Here is a 22,507-nt window from a genome sequence, read left to right as displayed (position 1 = left end):
AGTATATATATACCATAATGAGGGCGAAACACGTGTCGCGTACTCTTTGCATTTATTTGACAGTAAACTATTTCAACCATTCTATGATCTGCTCCTCACAAACTGAGGGCACCGTGGCGGATGTTAGCAGATTGCTGGCCAACCACAAGCGTTACCTGGAAGGTAACCACCCATACAATCAGATTGTGACACAGACTACGAATGCCGTGAATGTAATTACCCCGATCTACATGCTGTCAAATAAACGAACCACACGCCGTGGCGCAACGTTAGGGGCATCGCCTCTGGCGCTGACGTCCGAGGTTCGATTCCCGAGAGGGAGTGCAGTGGAGTGTGTACGCCTGATGAACCCATAATGAGGGCGAAAACACGTGTCGCGTACTCTTTGCATTTATTTGACAGTAAACTATTTCAACCATATATATATATATATATATATATATACACAGTATATATCACTACTCAAAGCTCTGTCCACACAGGGAGGACCTGGGAAGCGAACCAACAATCTCCTAACAATCTCCTTACTACAAAGCAAAAGTTATTGTACTGTTTGTTTTGATAACTGCTTAAACTATTGTTTTAAAAATATTCCTAAATGGTAAATAGATTGAACACTGTCATTTTATTATCAAGAAATGTCTTAAATTTCTATTGCCCTTTTTAAAAGATTGTTGCCTGCAAACTCTACATGTTTGACTATGGGAAAAAAGCTGACCACTGACCTTATGCTGATAGAAGGATACTTTTTTGTTGACCCTTGATTGATGTACTATCTTGTTTACAGTACAAAAATGGCTTTCATGTACAAGCATTGCCAAGCCACTGAACTCTAATTACACCCCATCTAAAAAGGGCAGTGACTAAAGCAACATTGAGGATGTATGACATCATTACCCAAATGCAGTTTGGCGGTAGAAGAGACACTGGAGCCTACTGACATCATAAGCTAATTATATTCACAGGGCACTAACAGCTACTATCTGCCTACTACACTGCTTTCTACAGCTGGCATCTGAATGAACATGTCAATGCCTTCATAGACATTAGTAACGTGACACTACACAGGTTCACAAGATTGAAAGTTAGAAAAAAAATAAAACTGGAGAAACAGATAAATTTGCAAGTGAATTTCATTTAGTATTATGATAGCAAACAAGGAACTGTGCTTCTCCTAAATCAACTTATCTGACAATTATCCATTTATTTCCCATTATTTTATTACTCTGTATTTAAACCTGGAGATTAACAGTGATGTTAATGTTATACACTTAATTGGTATTTGTCCATTTTGTATTTAATAATAATAATAATAACTCATTTTATTTATAAGGTACTTTACATTTGTAGTAAATCTCAAAGTGCTACATAAAAAAAATGAACAAAGATAAAAAAAGATAAAAACAGAGATAAAACAACAATAATTAGTGGCATTCTTGTTAATATGTTTTCCTAAATAGAAAAGTCTTTAGCTGTTTTTTAAAACAGCCCATAACCTGCTGTGTTCTCAGGTTCTCTGGTAGGACATTCCAGAGCAGTGGAGCAGCGACTGCAAAGGCTCGGTCACCCATTGTGCGAAGTTTGGTCATAGGGGGCGAAGGCAATTGGTATTTGGTAAACGGAGGTTTCTTGTAGTGGATTGTAATATAAGGAGTTCCTTAAGATATCGTGGAGCATTTCCATAAATACACTGATGAGTGAACAAGCAGAGTTTGTATTCAATATGGAGGTGAATAGAGAGCCAATGAAGTGACCAAAGGATTGGTGAAATATGCTCATATTTCCACAACCTCATCAGGATCCTTTACTTACAATCACCATCAAAGCTGGAAACACAATGATATACTTTTCCACTTCAAAATGGAATATTTGTTTGACTTAAACATCAAGTATTTACTTAAAAAATAGTAATAATAAATTCTGCAAGAGTTGGTCAGTTCTGTCTTACGTAATGCAGTGAAGTACAGTAAATATCTGAAGTCTAAAGGTAGACCAAAATTACCTATCAGCTCCATTATATTTGTATAAAGATAACACTGATAGAATATTATTAATAGTCTGTACCTGTGCAAGTTTAAACACTGTGCCCATCGTTAGAAATAGAAAAAAGGAAAAGCAATTAAAATAAACCAATCAATGTTATTAATTGGTTCTTTTTAATATTCTTTTTTTACTTTAGATTCCAAAAGTGGACAACTGCAGAAATGCATTCATCCAAATGCAACACAAAATCTTCAATGAATTTGTGAATTAGTACAGTTCATAAACTCTCTAGTGGCAGTTTAAATGGTAACAAGCAGAAGGAGAAAAGCAACCTCTGCAGGTGACAAGTAAAATGCTGTCAACTTGTATTACTTACATTTACGCAGTTCAACAGCATAAAAAAAGTCTTTAAACTTTGAGGTGCCTGTCTGACCAACTGGAAGCTGAAGATTACTGATCAATGAATGCTTTATATTTGTAGTTATATTGCCTAAGGTACAGAAGCATCTGCAAGACAATGATTAGAGTTATTTCTAAGTGTACCCAGCTAGGGTATTCTGCAGCAGAATATTATGTTTCCTTTTATAGTGCACACTTGTACACAAATCTTCCTGCTCAATAGATTGCCAATTAAAATTAATTATCCTGTTTGAAAAATTGTTAATATTTTTTCTAAATGTTTCAGTATTTCTTGTAAGTTATTGTATATGAACAAAAGAACCTCTGCGTTATACTGGTATTATTCAGTATATCATCTAATGCAATAAAACTAATTGCAACTATCATTATGTGATATAAATATATGTCAAACCTGTTTTACCTATCCACAATTTAACCTGTAACCAATTGGAACTCCACACTGTAAAGAGACCAATTAGTGGACAGAGATACATTCCTTGGATATAGACATCGAAGGAGGAAATAGAAACAAAAGTTTGTGAATATGAATGATATGTAGGGAATCAAGTGACAGACTATGGAATGAAACCACACATTTTGCATAAGTTAGGATAAAGGTAGAAAGTTTTTAATATCCAATATACACCCAGAAAGGAAATGAATCAGACACATTCTAGGAGCAGAAGGTCTTGTAACAGACATATTACAAAAACAGATTATAGGGAAAAGAACGAAATGAACAACCAAGAACATTGTGAGGTTGCATATAAATATAAGGTGATACCTAACACCTACCTGTATGCTGGAAACATATTGCTTAGTCTTGAGGACTCAGACACCATTTCTGTAATATATAAAACTATTTTACAGCCCCTCCCTTTCAAAGATCCAAGAGAACAGTGGGAAAAGGATCTCTTACTCAACATTTCAGAAAAGGAGTGGAAGGTAGCAATGCACAGAATTCACTCGAGCTCCATATGTGCAAAGCATAGAATTATTCAAATCAAAATTATATATCGAGCGCATCTCTCTCGTTTAAAATTGTCCAAATTGTTTCCAGGGCAAGATCCAACCTGCAAACACTAAAATCAAGTTCTAGCCTCACTAGGCCACATGTTTTGGATCTGCACCAAATTAACATAATTTTGGACCAAAATCTTTAAATGCCTTTTAGATAGCCTTGGTGTCACAATCCCTCCTAATCCACTAACAGCTGTGTTTGGTGTACTTCCAGATGGGATTAAAGTGGAGAAGGAGAAACAAACTGTAATTGTTTTTACTACACTACTGGCACATTGACTTACTTGCTTAATTGGAAAAATCCTAATTCACCTATTTTAAGTCAGTGGGGAACCATGGCACTGTTTGACAATTTTTCCCCGCACACCAGGCATAACAGAATTGGCTCGGTTGGTTCTCCAGTATAAGTGAATCTAAAGGCAAGATAACTTTCATTGTATTGTCTTGAGCTCACCTTTTTTGCTTTCTTCTGACCACTACTCATGCTAGGGCCTTCATCTGGGTTGGAATTTTCTCCAGGACCCAGGTCAGATTGACTACTTTTTCTTTTCAAATATTTATCCATTGCTATTACCTGCGGCGTTGTGTCACTCGCAGCATGACTATGTACTTTCATATTTCTTCTTTGTCTTCTTCTGTTTTACTGGCAGTTGGCAACCAACTTAATTGGAGCAAGAAGTTGTATTGCCCTCTAGTGACAGGCAGAACAAACAGGCAGCCTTAGAGTACCAATCAAGTGAAATCGGATAATCTTCCACGGCACACCTGATGATTTCTCACGGCACACTTATGTGCCATGGCACGGTGGTTGGGAAACACTGTTCTAGACATCCATACTTTCAAGTCCAATTCAGCCCAGTTTAGGGAGTCATGCAAACAATCCAGCCACAGGGGATGCACAAACCAGTGTTTCTTCGTGGCAGTCCCAAGCGCGGATAAATGAGGAGGGTTACATCAGGAAGGGCATCCGGTGTAAAATTTTGCCAAATCAATATGCGGACAACAATACAAATTTACATACTGGATCAGTCGAGCCCCGGGTTAACAACGACCACCACCAGTACTGTTAGTCAACAGGGTACTGGTGGAAATTGGGCTACTGTTGGCTGAAGAAGGAGAAGAAGAGGGGGGATACGTGTCCGGAGGCAGGAGGAGAGGAGGAAGGTAAAGAGAGTGGAACTGAGGGTAGGAACTTTGAATGCTGGCAGTATGACTGGTAAGGGGAGAGAATTAGCCAATATGATGGAGAGAAGGAAGGTTGATATATTGTGCGTGCAAGAGACTAAATGGAAGGGGAGTAAGGCCAGGTGGATCGAAGGTGGATTGAAATTGTTCTATCATGGTGTGGATAGGAGGAGAAATGGAGTAGGGGTTATTCTGAAGGAACAGTATGTCAAGACTGTTTTGGAGGTGAAAAGAGTGTTAGACAAAGTAATGATTATGAAGCTGGAAATTGGAGATGTAATGATGAATGTTGTTAGGGCATATGCCCCCCAAGTTGGGTGTGCAATGGATGAGAAAGAAGATTCATGGAGTGAGTTGGATGAAGTGATGAACAGTGTACCTAAGGGACAGAAAGTGGTGATTGGAGTAGATTTCAATGGACATGTTGGTGAAGGGAACAGAGGAAACGAGGAGGTGATGGGTAGGTATGGTGTCAAGGAGAGGAATGAAGGAGGTCAGGGGATAGTGGGAAACAGTTGGGAAACTACAGCAGATGTAGTAAAGGTGACAGCAAGAAGGGTGCTTGGCGTGACATCTGGACAGAGGAAGGAGAATAAGGAAACCTGGTTGTGGAATGGGGAAGTACAGGAGAGTATACAGAGGAAGAGGATGGTAAAGAAGAAGTGGGATAGTCAGAGAGATGCAGAAAGTAGACAAGAGTACAAGGAGAAAAGGCGCAAGATGAAGAGAGAGGTGGCGAAGGCTAAAGAAAAAGCGTATGATGAGTTGTATGAGAGGTTGGACACTAAAGAGGGAGAAAAGGACCTGTACCGATTGGCTAGACAGAGGGAACAAGCTGGGAAAGATATGCAGCAGGTTAGGGTAATAAAGGATAAAGATGGAAACATACTCACAAGCGAGGAGAGTGTGTTGAGCAGATGGAAAGGGTACTTTGTTTAGGAGAGATGGAAGTTGAGTTTTTAACCAGATTGTTTAATGCAATCTTGGAAAGTGAGTGAATGCCTGAGGAGTGGAGAAGAAGTGAACTGGTGCCGATATTTAAAAATAAGGGGGATGTGCAGGACTGTAGTAACTACAGGGGGATAAAATTGATAAGCCACAGCATGAAGTTATGAGAAAGAGTAGTGGAAGCTAGGCTAAGAAGTGAGGTGATGATTAGTGAGCAGCAGTATGGTTTCATGCCAAGAAATAGCACCACAGATGCAATGTTTTCTCTGAAGGTGTTGATGGAGAAGTATTGAGAACGCCAGAAGGAGTTGCATTGCGTCTTTGTGGACCTGGAGAAAGCATATGACAGGGTTCCTCAAAAGGAGTTGTGGTATTGTATGAGGAAATCAGGAGTTCAAGAGAAGTATGTAAGAGTTGTACAGGATATGTATGAGGAAAGTGTGACTGTGGTGCGGTCTGTGGTAGGAGTGACGGATGCATACAAGGTGGAGGTGGGATTACATCAGGGACTGGCTCTGAGCCCTTTCTTATTTGCAATGGTGATAGACAGGTTGACAGACGAGATTAGACAGGAGTCCCCGTGGACTATGATGTTTGCTGATGACATTGTGATCTGTAGTGATAGTAGGGAGCAGGTTGAGGAGACCCTGGAGAGGTGGAGATATGCTCTAGAGAAGAGAGGAATGAAGGTCAGTTGGAACAAGACAGAATACATGTGTGCAAATGAGAGGGAGGTCAGTGGAATGGCGAGGATGCAAGGAGTAGAGTTGGCGAAGGTGGATGAGTTTAAATACTTGGGAACAACAGTACAGAGTAATGGGGATTGTGGAAGAGAGGTGAAAAAGAGAGTGCAGGCAGGGTGGAATGGGTGGAGAAGAGTGTCAGGAGTGATTTGTGACAGACGGATATCAGCAAGTGTGAAAGGGAAGGTCTACAGGACGGTAGTGAGACCAGCTATGTTATATGGGTTGGAGACGGTGGCACTGACCAGAAAGCAGGAGACAGAGCTGGAGGTGGCAGAGTTAAAGATGCTAAGATTTGCACTGGGTGTGACGAGGATGGATAGGATTAGAAATGAATACATTAGAGGGTAAGCTCAAGTTGGACGATTGGGAGACAAAGAGAGGCGAGATTGCATTGGTTTGGACATGTGCAGAGAAGAGATGCTGAGTATATTGGGAGAAAGATGCTAAGGATAGAGCTGCCAGGCAAGAGAAAAAGATGAAGGCCTATGAAAAGGTTTATGTACGTGGTGAGAGAGGACATGTAGGTGATGGGTGTAACAGAACAAGATGAAAGAGGACAGAAAGATATGGAAGAAGATGATCCACTGTGGCAACCCCTAACGGGAGCAGCCAAAAGAAGAAGAAGAGGGAGTCATGCAAACATTATGAAGTAGGTCCTAATATATACTGAAATATCAAACAAATTAAGCAGAGGCTCAGGGTCTTTAATTTAAAACATTAATGATTTCTTGTAAAATTCTCAACAGTTCTTAGAAAAAAATCAATTTACTTCTAATTTTAGATAATTTGAGACATTACCACTGATAGGAAAGTTAGGATTCTTCTAGTGCAATAAGATAAGTCAAGGAACGAACAATTTTAGAATATCATGATATATTGCTCATTGCAAATAATTATTAAAGGAATGGGATTAACAGTAACTTCAGCAGTAACTGAAAGCTAAGCAAATATGCAGCATTCCCAAAATATCAAACACTGAGGTGCATGATGACATTGTTAAAAGTTTTTGTCTTGTTGCAGATATATTGTAGAATCAAGACGGAAGTGTGTAATGTACAATTTTAAGATGAATCACACCATGCTTTGTGTAGACTTAAGATTAATGTATCTGGTCAATATTTGAATTCCATTCCTTCACTGAGATTCTAATTTAAAAGTCCCATTCTCAATGTTGCCAAAAATTATCTTTAAAATTAGTTGCTAAGAGTCAAACACTGCCTATACATTATCTTTATCATTAATATCATATATAGTTTCAAGGAAAGATAATAATGAAAGATTAGGAAAGTCAAGAAAGCCTACTTCCAACAAAGTTTTTAACTTTTACACAGAAAAAATGTGGTACTTGGAAAACTATACTTGTGTAGCTGTTCAAAGGATCCATAAACATTATCTATAAATAGGTCTCTAAACACAATGCATTTAAAAACAGTGCAGGATAAAGAAGACTGAAACATCTGACTTATGATGCACAGGAACATCTTAGGCACTTTCTTTATTCCTGAACCTAATAATGCCACCAGGATCTTAACTTCGTTATTTAGTAGGGAAACTGGTCTATAAGAGGTCTTCAATCTTATTTAGAAAAATGTAATTCATGCCAGATGCAGTGTTTTGGTAAAGTAGTATATTCTCTGGCTTTATTAAAAACAGCTATCATTACAAGCTTATTTGATTTGTTATAAAATCTAATTGACTAGCGATCTGGACTTGTAGTTTTTCCATTTTATATGTAATCATTAGCAACCTTGATTACACAGGCCTCAATGGTTTGTCCAACACTTGTAAACACAATGTATTAAGCTTCAGCATTTCTGTTTCATTGTAGAAGTCATTGCATTCTTAAGTATCTTCGTTACACCTTCATGCATAAAAAATGTAGTTATTTACTGTGCTTGATAACATTAGATCTAATTGTATTTTTAATAGTTGTAATTGCATTCTGAGCTTCCTTTTTCATGTATTTATTCATCTAAAGCCTTATTAACATTTTCTCTAAGTTCATAATAAGAATGCAATTTGAGCGAAAAGAATTACAAACTGTGCTGTTTTGCAACCATTGAAATTTGTGTCATTAACCCAAGAAGTATAATATTTAGTTTATATTAAACACCTCTGTCCCTTCTAATTTCCTCTCATCTGACCCTCTGTTCCCATCAAGCAGTAGAGCTGAAGGGAGGTTACTTTTATTACCACAAACAAAATTTAAATAGAAGCACCAGCAAAAGCAGGATCTCACGCGAGACTGCAGCTTCAGTGTTTTTTTCTCAACCATTTTGGATAAAAAATTTATTGCCTCTTTGGATTATAGATTTTACCAAAGAACATGTCTTCTTGTGTCATCATAGGTAGTATTTAGCATTACATTTCCAAAAGTTACTTTTCCCCCCATTTAATTTCATCTGGACCCTTTTCTGAGAAATTTGCAGGTCCAAAAGGGGTGTCCAGTGTTGTCAAACCCTTAGGGAGCAATGCTCCTTTATTTCCAAACTCCCCAAAACTGTAAAATATCCATCCATCCATCCATTTTCCAACCCGCTGAATCCGAACATAGGGTCACGGGGGTCTGCTGGAGCCAATCCCAGCCAACACAGGGCACAAGGCAGGAACCAATCCCGGGCAGGGTGCCAACCCACCGCAGGACACACACAAACACACCAAGCACACACTAGGGCCAATTTAGAATCGCCAATCCACCTAACCTGCATGTCTTTGGACTGTGGGAGGAAACCGGAGCGCCCGGAGGAAACCCACGCAGACACGGGGAGAACATGCAAACTCCACGCAGGGAGGGTCCGGGAAGCGAACCCGGGTCCCCAGGTCTCCCAACTGCGAGGCAGCAGCGCTACCCACTGCGCCACCGTGCCGCCCAACTGTAAAATATATATATAAAAAAATTTGTCTCAACTTCACAAACTGTATGAGAAGAGAAACATGACTGTTTTGCTTGTCACTATCCATTATACTTTGTGATGTTATATTTTACATGATTTACAGTGTGAGATTTGGGTAAAAGTCCTTCTGTTTTTGAAAAAGGCAACACTATTTTCCACTTGCATTTCATTATTAAGCTGGCAATAAAAATCAACAATGAGCATCATACGTTTTTTGCAGAATGGTATGTGCATATAAAATTTTAAAAAATACTGTGGATATGAAGAAAAAAAAAACGCAAGTTAAGCAATTGAGCTGAGCCATGATGAAAGAGAATGAACTGCAGTAATTTCTATAGCCCATGTTGAGTCACTTTTGTACAGAATATGATAAAAAGAGAATGACTGAGCATGATGTTTTGGAGTGAGTAAAAGTAATTAGTAACTTTTACTGTTTATTGTTGTCAGACATTTATTCAAATATATTGCATGATTAGCCAATTTTAATTTTAGGCTTTGTTGCCAAAATGGACCTGTGATTTGAAGCACTTTTAAAACAACTTTGAATGCATTATCTTTATATCAATTTTATAACATTACTGAATACTATCACTTATGTTGTCTCCTGTGAAATGGAATCCTGCTGCAATCTCTGTGAAACTACTGCAGATGCCTTTCGCAGTCCATGCTCCAGAGTATAACCAAAGATATCTTTGAACATACATTAGAATCTATGAAAATGTTAACTTGTGTAGAAATGAATTTAATAAAAAATATTATCCAGCAATTAATAATGTGCTGAGATGCCAACTGTAACTTATGTTCATGGTGCCTGATATTTTCAGCTCCAAAATAAAGAGAGTATGGGTAAGAGATAATAATGGCATTGCAATTGTAAGAATTAAGAGAATATATTAAATTAATAATTATTAATAAAGAATCAATCAATTCATGTGTAACTGTAATGCATTTGCAATAAAGGAATGTCTCAAATATGAGGTAGGTTTAATTATGGTAGAAGTTGTTAATTAACTACTTAAATCAGAATTTAATACAAAAATAAAACCTTCTACCATAATAAGTTTATAAGAGCTCACATTGGGAATTAGTGCAAGAACATTTGTCTTTGAATTTTTATCATTCGCATTTGGTACATATACTTTAGCCAGGATTAAATTAGTTGTATTCGCGTTCCCTGCACCATAGTATATTATCTCAGTAGTTACAGATGGTATTGCTTTATGAAACAAAATTTAATCCATGCTGATGGCCTAACCATAGATTGAAAAAGAATGTATCTTGTTGATATCTTAATTCCATAAGCACTTCGAGCATGGAAAAAGACACTATAAAAATAAAATGTATTATTATCATTATTCCTTCTTCAAGAAGTAGAGAGAAAGACTTGGACTGCCTAGTCTATTTTAAGTTTAGGCTTACACTTTCTATCTGAAGGAACACAAAATCTGATTGCACACAAAAAACTCACTAAGGCAGTGTTTCCCAACCTCGGTCCTGGGGGCACACTGTGGCTGCAGGTTTTTGTTCCAACCAGATTCCTAGTCAGTGACACCTGAACACACTGATCTCATTGAATTAGCTGGTATAATTTTTCTTTTATTCTACATTCAGAAAAGCACTGCATCATGAATTTTACATTTACAGTGATCCCTCGCTATATCGCGCTTCGCCTTTCGCGGCTTCACTCCATCGCGGATTTTATATGTAAGCATATTTAAATATATATCGCAGATTTTTTGCTGGTTCGCGGATTTCTGCGGACAATGGGTCTTTTAATTTCTGGTACATGCTTCCTCAGTTGGTTTGCCCAGTTGATTTCATACAAGGGACGCTATTGGCAGATGGCTGAGAAGCTACCCAACTTACTTTTCTCTGTCTCTCTTGCGCTGACTTTCTCTGATCCTGACGTAGGGGGATTGAGCAGGGGGGCTGTTCGCACACCTAGACGATATGGACGCTCGTCTAAAAATGCTGAAAGATTATCTTCACGTTGCTATCTTTTGTGCAGTTGCTTCCTGAAACGACATGCTACACGGTGCTTCGCATACTTAAAAGCTCGAAGGGCACGTATTGATTTTTGACTGAAAAATAAACTCTGTCTCTCTCTCTCTCTCCCTGCTGCTGACGGAGGGGGTGTGAGCTGCTGCCTTCAACAGCTTTGTGCCGCGGTGCTTCGCATACTTAAAAGCCAAACAGCCCTATTGATTTGTTTGCTAGAGATTGTTTTCTCTATCTATGTGACATTCTGTGCTCCTGACACGCACTCCTTTGAAGAGGAAGATATGTTTGCATTCTTTTAATTGTGAGATGGAACTGTCATCTCTGTCTTGTCATGGAGCGCAGTTTAAACTTTTGAAAAGGAGACAAATGTTTGTTTGCAGTGTTTGAATAACGTTCCTGTCTCTCTACAACCTCCTGTGTTTCTGCACAAATCTGTGACCCAAGCATACAAAAAATAACCATATAAACATATGGTTTCTACTTTGTGGATTTTCTTATTTCGCGGGTGGCTCTGGAACGCAACCCCTGCGATGGAGGAGGGATTACTGTATAAGACATTTAGAAATATTTCTGCTTTTGCTATAGATTTTAATTATGAATTTTACATTTATAAGACATTTAGAAATATTTCTGCTTTTGCTATAGATTTTAATGCTTAACTCTCTTTTGTTGATTTCATTATATTTTGCCCTTTCTCTGTGCAGTTTTTCCTCTTCGTTGTATCTTATTAATGACAATTAAAAATTAGCAGAGCAGACACACTGGCTAACAATACTGAATAATCAAAGGCTGCAACTACTTTAGCATCAGACCCACTAATTAGTACATAATGGATTAATTAAACAATTAGAACACCTAGAAAAGTAGAATGAAAATCAAGATAAAAATATTGTTAAAAAGAAAAAAAATACATTAATCCCATATAACTGCTTGGTATATTTTAATATATATATATATTTTTTTTTTACCATACTTAGTTTTCTAATTTCTAAACTGTTCCCAAAAACACAGAACTTGGGAAATAGCGCATCACTTAATTAACCCAGAAGTCCAATTAAAAACAGAAACTGGTTGGAACAAAAACCTGTAGCCACACTGTGCCCCCAGGACCGAGGTTGGGAAACACTGCACTAAGGTACAATGGATATAATAAGTCTAAACACCCCTGCCAAAATTTCAGATTTTGTGTAACAAAAAAAGAAACCAAGATAAATCCTGTCAGAACTTATTCCACCTTTATTGTAAAATTGCAGTCTATACAAAGAAGATGAAAACAATCAAACAGTTTAGTGAAAAAAGGAAAAAAAAATCCTACAAAAACCTGGTTGCGTTAGTGAGCACACCGTTTAATAATCAAGGGTGTGCTTGTGTTCAGAATCTACCAATCAAAACAAGTCTCATCTGAAAAAGTACATCAATTAAAGTGGCTCTGATTGAGCTCAGATAAAGTTTGGCTGTTCCTGTAGGATTATTCTGATAACCTCTTGGTTGCAACATATTCCAAAAGCCATGATTAAGGCGAAGACATTTATCAACAAGTGAAGAAAATATGGCTCAACAGTGACTCTACCAAGATCTGAACGTCCCTCCAAGACTGATGAGAAGACAAGGAGGAAATTGGTTAGGGAGGCCACCAAGAGGCATACAGCAACATTAAAGGTGCTGCAGGATTTCATGGCAAGTACTGGTTGTTCCCTAACATGTGAGAATAATCAGTCATATTCTTCATATGTCTGGGTTGTGGAGTTGGATAGCAACATGAAAACCTTTTCTAACAAACAAAAACATCCAAGCCCAACTAAACTTTGCAAAAAGGTATACCCAGTCTCCCACAACCCTGTGGAAATATCTATTATGGTCTGATGAGACCAAGGTTGAACTATTTGGTCATTATTCCAAAAGGTATGTTTGGCGCAAAAAATAACACAGCACATCATCAAAAGAACACCATACCTACCATGAAGCATGGTGGAGGCAGCATCATGCTTTGGGGTTGCTTTTTTCAGCTGGAACTGGGGCTTTAGTCAAGGTGGATGGAATCACAAACAGCTCCAAGTATTAGTCTATTTTAGCTCAAAACCTTCAAGCATCTGCTAGGAAGTTGAAGATGAAAAGAAACTTCACCTTTCAGAATCACAACAATCCAAAGCGTAGATCAAAATCAACAAAACAATGACTTCATAAAAAGAGGATCAGTATTCCGGCCCAGCCGGAGCCCAGACCAGTTGTGATAGATCTGGAAAATTTTAGTAAGGCAGAGTAGGCAAAAATCACCAAGTCCAGATGTGCCAAACTGACAGACTCTTACCCAAAAAGACTAAGTGATGCAATAAAATCAAAAAGTGCTTCAACTAAGTATTAGTTTAGGGGGTGAAATTTTACCAGGTTTTCTTAGGATTTTTTTTTCTTTTTCACTAAACAGTTTCTGATTTGTTTTACCTTCTTTGTATAGATTGCAATTTTACAATAAATGTAGAAGTAGTTCTGAGAGGATTTATCTTGGTTTCATTTTTTATTACACAAAATTTTGGAAAGGGTGTGTAAACTTTTTATGTCCACTATAGTTCATTCTCTAACAAAATCTATTTGTTCTATCTGGAATGGAAAACAGACATTTTATTTTTCCCAAATTTTGACAAATTTACAGAACCCCATAGGTATCAAGCAAAAAAAAAAAAAAAACAACATTGAATTATGTAACTTGTTTAAACTGATTATTTTTATATTTTTTTGCAGTCTCTTATTTCAGTACTGTGAAGCCCCATTCCATATTAATTCATTCAGACAAATTATTATTAATATTTCCCCTTGCAGTCCACTTTCTATTACAGAGCCCCTGGCATACAGTTCAGTGAACTGTAAGGATTGTGTTAAAATCAGTAAACTAGAAAAGGAACTATTTGGAAGACCACCACGATTGAAATTGTTCTTTTTGAGTCCTAAAATGAGTTTCAAACACAGGAGAAGTTACAAGAATGGAATTTTCTCCAAGAATGTGACATTCTGGAGTTACTGGTGGAAACTTTAATAGAAGAAACAGTAAGTTTAAAATCTATTCGATAATGGCACTCAACAGCCTAAATAAACTGAAACTATTGGCTGGCAATACTGTTCTGGTTCACTAAACTGCATACCAGGAAAAATAAATAGCTACTGAAAAAATAGTCAGGAAAAAAAATTAAAATTATCTGTTCAACAAACAAGTTAATAATTTCTTCAAATGGATTAATAATTAATTTGACCAGATCTTTCATTTTTTTTTTTGCCTGACACCTACAGAGCTCCGTACAAATTTAACATTGAGAGTGCAATTAAAAGGTAAGTGATGCATTCTTCTAATTTCTATGTTTTCCTTAAAGTCTGATCAGTAATGTAAGGTAGCTTGTAAACAACATAAAAATAGGAATTCTAAAAAGTTTTATTAACCAACTAATGTGTCCTCCATACACTGATGCAATCTCACAACAGCAGATATCACAACCCTGACAAAGTGACTTTCTGACAAATCTGATTTGAAGTGTGCTAAATAAATGAAAATATCTTGAATAATTTCAGTATTCACTAATTCACAAGGCAACGATATAATATTTGAATTTGCTAGTTTTCGTTTAAGAAGATTATTTTTCAATCAATAGAAACTGCAACTGAATATTTAGTACATGCACACAGAAAGATAAATCAAGTAGTCAATAATAATGAAATCACTGTTTATAAATATTATGCTAAAAAGCAAATAAAATCTTCATTTGTTGTTGCTGTTTTCCTCTCCTCCAGTAGCAACTGATCATGCCATCTTTAAGCATGATTCCTATTTTATTTACTAATTATTTTTTTCACCTCAATGTGTAGTTGAGGCAAAATGTATAGATGTATCTGTTTCTGTTCATTTAACAATTGCAGTTGGTCATATTTAAAGGAGGGACATGTCATAGGAGTGACACAACAAATGGAAGTGAAACCTCAGATAAAAATTTCAAAGGAGCTGACAACCAGAAAAAACAAATCCAGAGGGAAGAGAGGCTTACAACTGTTGTCAGGAGACATGGAACCGTCCCTCTCGACGAATACCTTCGTGGAATTGAGCACAATTTGTATTTCAGTTCAGGAAATGTAAATGACTATGAGGTTGAAGATAATTTCAGTGATGGAGAACAAGAATTGTAAACAAGTTTAAAATACATTAACAATTCAGTGGTTCTAGTTTTTTTAATAAGATATTAAAAATTGTAATAATTCTGTGGTGGGTTGGCACCCTGCTCGGGATTGGTTCCTGCCTTGTGCCCTGTGTTGGCTGGGATTGGCTCCAGCAGACCCCTGTGACCCTGTGTTTGGATTTAGCGGGCTGGATAATGGATGGATGGAAATTGTAATAATTTTTAAATAAAATTTTAATCATAATTTGTCACTCCTTTAATACGGTTTTATGTTACTCCTTTGTTATGTCACTCCTATGAAGTGTCACATCTTTGATACAGACCCATTGCAGTATGTATGCTTATGTATGTAAATGTTTCCTGATGGTCAACTATTTTATAGTGTTTTACAGTTTTGTACAGAAGCTATCACAGCTGCTTCACATATTTTGTATTCAAGTATTTTTCACTTATTTTATAACTACTTGGCTAGTAGCCAATAAGTTTAACACTCAAATGAAAGAATAGCTTCTGTGTCACAATATCCTCAGTTTGCTTTATCAGGTCCATAACTGGATATAAATTCATCTTGTTTTAACCATCATTTATCAGACAGATAAGCACCCTATCCTTCAGCATCTTCATGATTAGGTATATGCAAATAACTTGAAAAAGTTTCTGCTACCAGGATCTCAATGTGATGCACTGAAACAGTTTAGTATACCTCCCCAAAACAACTGTTAGATGTCCCTGCCTGCAACTGCTAAAATGCTAGGAGCTCTAGAGAATCATGTACGAAAACAAGTGCAAAAACACAGGCAAACTAAAGGAAGGAATAAATATTCCCCAACACCAACACCAAGTCCAACTTTAAAGGATGCACATTTGACCCAACCAAAAAAAAAAACAGAAAAACATGATAATTATGACTTTTGATATAACAGAATCATTTAATATCAGCCTGTTTACCAGGCCCACTTATTTTAGCATATATAGAACAGTAATTGCAGGTTAAAAAGTAAAATCGCAAAATATCAAAAAGATTTTTATTGATCAGAAGTCAATTTACTATTATCTATGTCACAACATGCTAATAAACACTACTGTAAAAATTAACCTCGCCTCCACATGTTGAAAATCTCACTCTCAACTTACATAGCTGAGTTACCAAATACAAAATGATAGAAAAATCAAAGAGGCCCTGTTTTACATTAGGTAAAAAAGAAAATTATGAAAAGCAAGGAAGATACAAAGAACATGTTTGGTCTCATTTCAGATTTTACGAATTTTCCATTGTGGCTCCTTATCTGCATCCTCATCTTCTGATTCTTCATCAGCAAACACTGGATTTGGTTGGGTTCTAAAAAAAATAAAATAAATAAATGTAAGTGGTCTCAAATACCAAATTATTAAGGCAAAATACTGTATTACATTAATGGATGGGAATTTAGTGTGTCTTCTAAAGTACTATTAATTAAACAGCCAACTACTTTGTGTCAGTGTGGTCTTAAAAATGTGAACATAAAACACTAGATTATCAGGGATCAACTTGCCTTTTTGAATTTTTATTGTCCATACTATTGGTAATGTATTCTTTTATGTACAAACACTTGAAGATACAATGCAGTACATCAACTTTTTAATTCGCTTACTTTGTGGATGTTGATGTTTAACCTAACAGTATTGTGCACAAGGCACAACCCAGCCCAGAAAATGATGATAATCTTCTGTAGAGCACACCCAGGCTCAAACCCACACTTTCTCATATTGTGTCATTTTATACTAGTTAATCAACATAAAATTAATATTTTTGAAAGTTTTTCAAAAAATTATTGCTGAATCTTCACTCTTCACACATATAATGCAGGGAAATGAGATGCCAGGCAATTGGAAACCTAATGCAACTTCTACTGGTTTAACTTTCAACATCTGGGACTTTTTCCATGTCTGATGTAGGCCTAATATTTAGCTTTGCTACATTTAATCCCTGTACTCCTGGATGAAGGTGAGCGGAGTAAAGCTTTAGAATACATAATAAAATTATCTTTTTTAATATTCAGAGAGGTGGTTTGTCCAGTTATGCAAAAAAAGATAGTTAAAGTATATAAATGAGATCATAGGGTGTGTTTGTGTGATTGCTTAAAATTAAAGTTCTGCACAACCACACCTTGTAGATAATGTAACAACAAGCAATCTTTGCTTACCTACTACTATAAAACACAATATAAAAGTAATTTATATATATATATTTTTAAATACTGGTGATTAGTACCACTGTGTCCTTCATTATTCATTCACATATTCTACTTTTTTCTAACACTGTAAATTTAAAGCTAATCATTCTTCATGTGCCAAAAATGTATTTAACATGACTTATGATTTACATTTAATGACAAATCATAGTGTCTAAATATCCATTATTAGTCCATTTTCAATAATACATTTTATACGATAAGAGTGTATATGGTAAACCTTTGCTTATGTAAAAATACTAAATGATGCCTTCATTGCAGCCATGTGTAAATGACCAAGCTGTTTTCCAAACCTGATGATATGGTGCTAATCAAGATAAATTTACTTCATTTTAAAAATGAAGATCAGGCTATAACCACTGAGATACCCTTTGTAAACTGGCCAAAAACAAGAATGATTAGAAACTAAAATTTGAAAGCTCTGATGGATAAAATATATCATCAATTATCACCTAGAATCTTTGATTTTCATAGGCCCAGAAAATTGGCTAAAATGTAATATTCCTTTATAAATCCATATAGCAAATGCTGTACTGCAGGTTCCTTTATACTTCTTTTAAGATAAAGGATTCCCTTTATCCTTTGTGATGAAAGGGACTGTAAAAATAATAAACATAACTTTCTCAACACAAAACTTTTTTTCAGGAAATTTTTGTAGCATTCCCAACTGCAGGAACTCAAGCCATTTTATGTTACTGTTACTGCTTTTTTTAGCTCCTGCACTAGGAGTACTAGATTAGATTAGATAAACTTTATTAATTCCTTTGGGGAATTCAAATGCATACATCAGCAGAAACATAAAAACACAAATACAGACTCACAGGACAGATAATAAATCCAATCAATTAATTGATAAACATATGAATTGGTTAACCACAAGCACTGGCACCATCTTAAAAATCTGTTAGTAGTCTGGACTATGGAGAGTTTTCAATGAAGATGGTGAGGAATAAGGCAAAATGGATGTTGTCACGTGCATGCATATTGGGGACAGCTTACCACTAGAATCCCTGAAGCCTTTGCACCTCTTCATCAGCGTCATTTTTGTGCAAATGTGTCAATCAGCACACTTGTATTCAAAATAATGATATATTATTTACCCTGTACCAGTGCATGCTCCCCAACCTGACCTGATACAATTCCAGGCACCTCACACCCGAATGAACAGACTTGAGCTGGGAAAACTTCAGCTGCATTGGCGGGGGATGGGATAGCAGGCTGCTTGCTGCCTGTGCTGATTGACCCATTTGCAAAACAAAGACACTAAAGAAGAGGTGCAAAGGAGTTTAAGGGGGCCCGGCATTACGACTTCTTTCGTAGGCTTCAGGGATTCTAGTGTTAAGAGCTTGGGTGATGGTAATCTCCCACCAGAACACAAGATAGAGCTATTTGCTAACTCCTTTTCCCTTCCTCCCTCTGCAGACTGGGAGACTGACAGCTTTACCATCCTTGACATCACTTCTGGTGTCCATCCTCCTAGACCTGCCTCTTCCTAGTGAAAGTCCATATTTCAGGAAGATCTGCTATCTTGCAGCAGTCACTATAAAGACATTTCCTTTTTTAAACTCATTTGTAAACTATGTTTTTCTTTTCCAATTGTATGGGGTTTACTTGTGGTTGCTCCAACTCTTCATGCTTCTTTGTGACTTTCTTACAATGGAAAACAAGGTATCAGGCTTTATTAAGTGTGTATGGGGATGATGATATTCTAAAGAAATTGGAATCAGCCTTCCAAAATAATAAAATTTATTTAAAAATTCTATACGTTTGGTAGAACTGGGAATTAACCAAAATTCAAAGTAGTGTCGTGAAAAGATACTACTAGAAGACTACAAAAAATGAAAGACCACATAAAATAGATCATAGTGGTGAAGACACAACACCACATCAATGTATGTTGAAAAGAAATGCAGGAGAAGTCATGTCTTGATATACTTTTTCTGTAAGGCAGCAGAATTTCAGTGCAAGACTGTTGAAATCACACTTATTATTATTATTATTTAAAAAAAAACGCAAAACACACACAGGCTTTTATTATTACCACTTTTGTCCTATTATGGAGTTAATTCAGATACAGTTTCATTCGTACTTTTTGAGAGCAATGATGTGTCTGATCAGATGTGTTTTGTATTCATTCAACTTGTAGTGTCACAAATTTGTAAAAGGGAACAAAATGATGGTGTGAGGAATCACTTTTTAATATAGTATCCTACACAATCCCTGAAAGAGAATGATGGCTTCTCTTTCATTCTCTGATTGTTTCAAACTTGCCTACAAATGTGTGTTTAAACATCCATCCATTTTCTATGCAATTTGCACAGTTCATTGTCATCGGAGGAAAAGCTGTATGCACCATACACTGTTATGCATATAGAAGTGTTCATACTAGCAGTGCTGTAGCAAGTAAAAAAAAGGCAAATTTCATATGAAGTGGCTATTTGGCTTACTTATACTTTTGATTAAACGAATAGCTCCATTTGTTAATTCCAAAATAAAATTTATTTAGTGGTTTAAAGAACAAACCACTGTGATTATGCCAGTTAGCAGGATGGAAAAATGAATATATTCCATTGCTAAATATGGATATACAAATGATATATTTGGCTTTGAAAACCAAAAAAAAAAATTACACAAACTAATATTTATCTGTAAAATTTGACAAATGTAGTGAAAGCACATGTCAAATATTTGAAATGTACATTAGTGAGTGTAACTCAGTCTACCATTTAAAATGCAAGTCCAGTTAATATTCTAATTATGAACTATTACAGAGATTAAGCAATACAAAATGTCTGAGCAGTCATATATGTTACTTTGAAAACAGCACAACAAGTGGTGTTTTATGACTTTTCTATGTCACAAATTTTGTATAAAGGTTACAGTTCCTGTTGTGTGGTAGGAATGCACAAACATGAAAGTGGCCAGGGATCACATGTGGCTCAGGGCATACAGAGGCATGCAACGGTTTGGACTCCCTTGCTTAAAATGTCTCTTACTGTGAATGGTTAAGTGACCAGAAGATGAGCTGATCACTAAAAGGCATGAATTTAAAGATGAAACATTACTTTTCAGCATTTTATGTGAAATTAGTGTATTATTTTTATTTTCTATAATTTTAAAGTTAAAAAAGGAAAAGAACACTATGCAAAAGTTTGGGCACCCCAAGATATTTGAGGTCTCAGATAACATTTACCAATGTCTCTGACTTTAATTAGCTCATTAAAGCTATGGTTTGTTAACAGTCCTCGTTAGGAAATGATGGATAGGTGTATAAATTCTCTGACTCCTCAAACCTTATCCCAACAATAAGCAGCCATAGGCTCCTCTAAGCTGGTGCTTAGTACTCTGAAACATAAAATAATTGATGCTCACAAAGAAGGAGAAGGCTACAAGAAAGTAGCAAAGCATTTTCAGGTAGCTGTTTCTTCAGTTCGTAATTTTATTAAGAAAGGGCAGTTAAAAGGAATAGTGAAGTGGTGAGGCGGCCTTCTGCTGTTATGCACCTAAAATCTGGAATAGCCTGCCAATAGGAATTTGCCAGGCTAATACAGTGGAGTACTTTAAAACACTGGTGAAAACACATTATTTTAACATGGCTTTCTCATAGCTTCATTTTAGTTTAATCCTGATGCTCTGTATATTAATTATCATTATTATTTATGGTGGCTTCAAAATCCATACTAACCACTACTTTCTCTTCTGTTCTTTTTCTGGTTTTCTGTGGTGGTGATCTGTGCCACCACCACCTAATCAAAGCACCATGATGTCCCTACATTGATGGATTAAAGGCCAGCAAGTCCACATGACCATCATCATCAAGTTCTTCCATGTGAACCCTGAATACAATGAGGACTGATTGAGGTCATTTATGTTAGGTAGAATGCCTAGAGGGGGCTGGGTGGTCTCGTGACCTGGAACTCCTGCAGATTGTATTTTTTTTTCTCTAGATGTCTGGAATTTTTTTTTTTTGTTTTTTCTGTCCTCCTTGGCCATCGGACCTTACTTTTATTCTATGTTAATTAGTGTTCCATTATTTTAATTCTTATTTATTTTGTCTTTCTTTCTCTTTCTTCATCATGTAAAGAACTTTGAGCTATATCATTTGTATGAAAATGTGGTATATAAATAATTGTTGTTGTTGTTGTTGTTGCAGGTCAAGTTGAGGTCTGGAAGACCAAGAAAACTTTCTGAAAGAACTGGTGATTGGATTGCTAGAAAGGCAAATAAAAACCTCTGTTTCAATGCAAAACACCTTCAGGAAGCTATAGTAGACTCTGGTGTGGTGGTGTACTGTTCCAGTGTGCAGCAACTCCTGAACAAATACAGTATGACCTTCATGGTAGAGTTAGCAGGCTAAAACCCTTCCTATGTCCTAGCCACAAAACTCAGCAACTGAAGTTTGCAAATGAGCATCTAAACAAAGCTTGATGCATTTTGTTAACAAGTTCTGTGGACTGATGAATTCAAAATAGAACTTTTTGGACACAATGTACAAAAGGTATGTTTGGAGAAAAAAGGCTGCAGAAGTCCAAGAAAACAACACGGGTGGATCGATCATGCTTTGGGCTTGTGTTATAACCAGTGGCATAGGGAACATGTCATTGGTACAGGGAAGAATGGATTCAAATAAATACCAGCAAATTCTGGAAGCAAACATCACACCATCTATAGAAAAGTTGCAGTTAAAAAGAGGATGGGTCTTACAGGAAGATAATGATCTGAAACACACCTCAAAATCTACAATGGAATACCTCAAGAGATGCAAGCTGACGGTTTTGCAATGGCCCTCACAGTCCCCTACCTAAACGTCACTGAAAATTTGTGGATAGATCTCAAAAGAGTAGTCCATGCAAGATGACACAAGAATAACAGAGTTAGAAGCCTTTTACAAGGAAGAATGGGCAAAAATATCCCAACTAAGAATGGAAAGACTCTTAGCTGGCTAC

General features: G+C 36.5%; 1 protein-coding gene across 3 annotated transcripts in view; it reads right to left on the bottom strand.

Annotated features, from left to right (window-relative positions):
* Positions 1-16,343: 16,343 nt before the first annotated feature.
* Positions 16,344-22,507, bottom strand: part of LOC114652857 (WD repeat-containing protein 70) — a 444,610-nt gene continuing 438,446 nt past the window's right edge. For all 3 annotated transcript variants that reach the window (XM_051928488.1, XM_051928489.1, XM_051928490.1), the window contains one exon: positions 16,344-16,669. In XM_051928488.1, the coding sequence (XP_051784448.1) occupies positions 16,582-16,669 (88 nt within the window). In that variant the 3' untranslated portion in view covers positions 16,344-16,581. The remainder of the gene's footprint in view (positions 16,670-22,507) is intronic.

This window comes from Erpetoichthys calabaricus, chromosome 5 (assembly GCF_900747795.2).
Source record: "Erpetoichthys calabaricus chromosome 5, fErpCal1.3, whole genome shotgun sequence".
In the NCBI taxonomy this organism is placed as follows: Eukaryota; Metazoa; Chordata; class Cladistia; order Polypteriformes; family Polypteridae; genus Erpetoichthys; species Erpetoichthys calabaricus.
The sequence above is the reverse complement of the archived record's forward strand: the minus strand, read 5'-3'. Positions and strand labels throughout refer to the sequence as shown.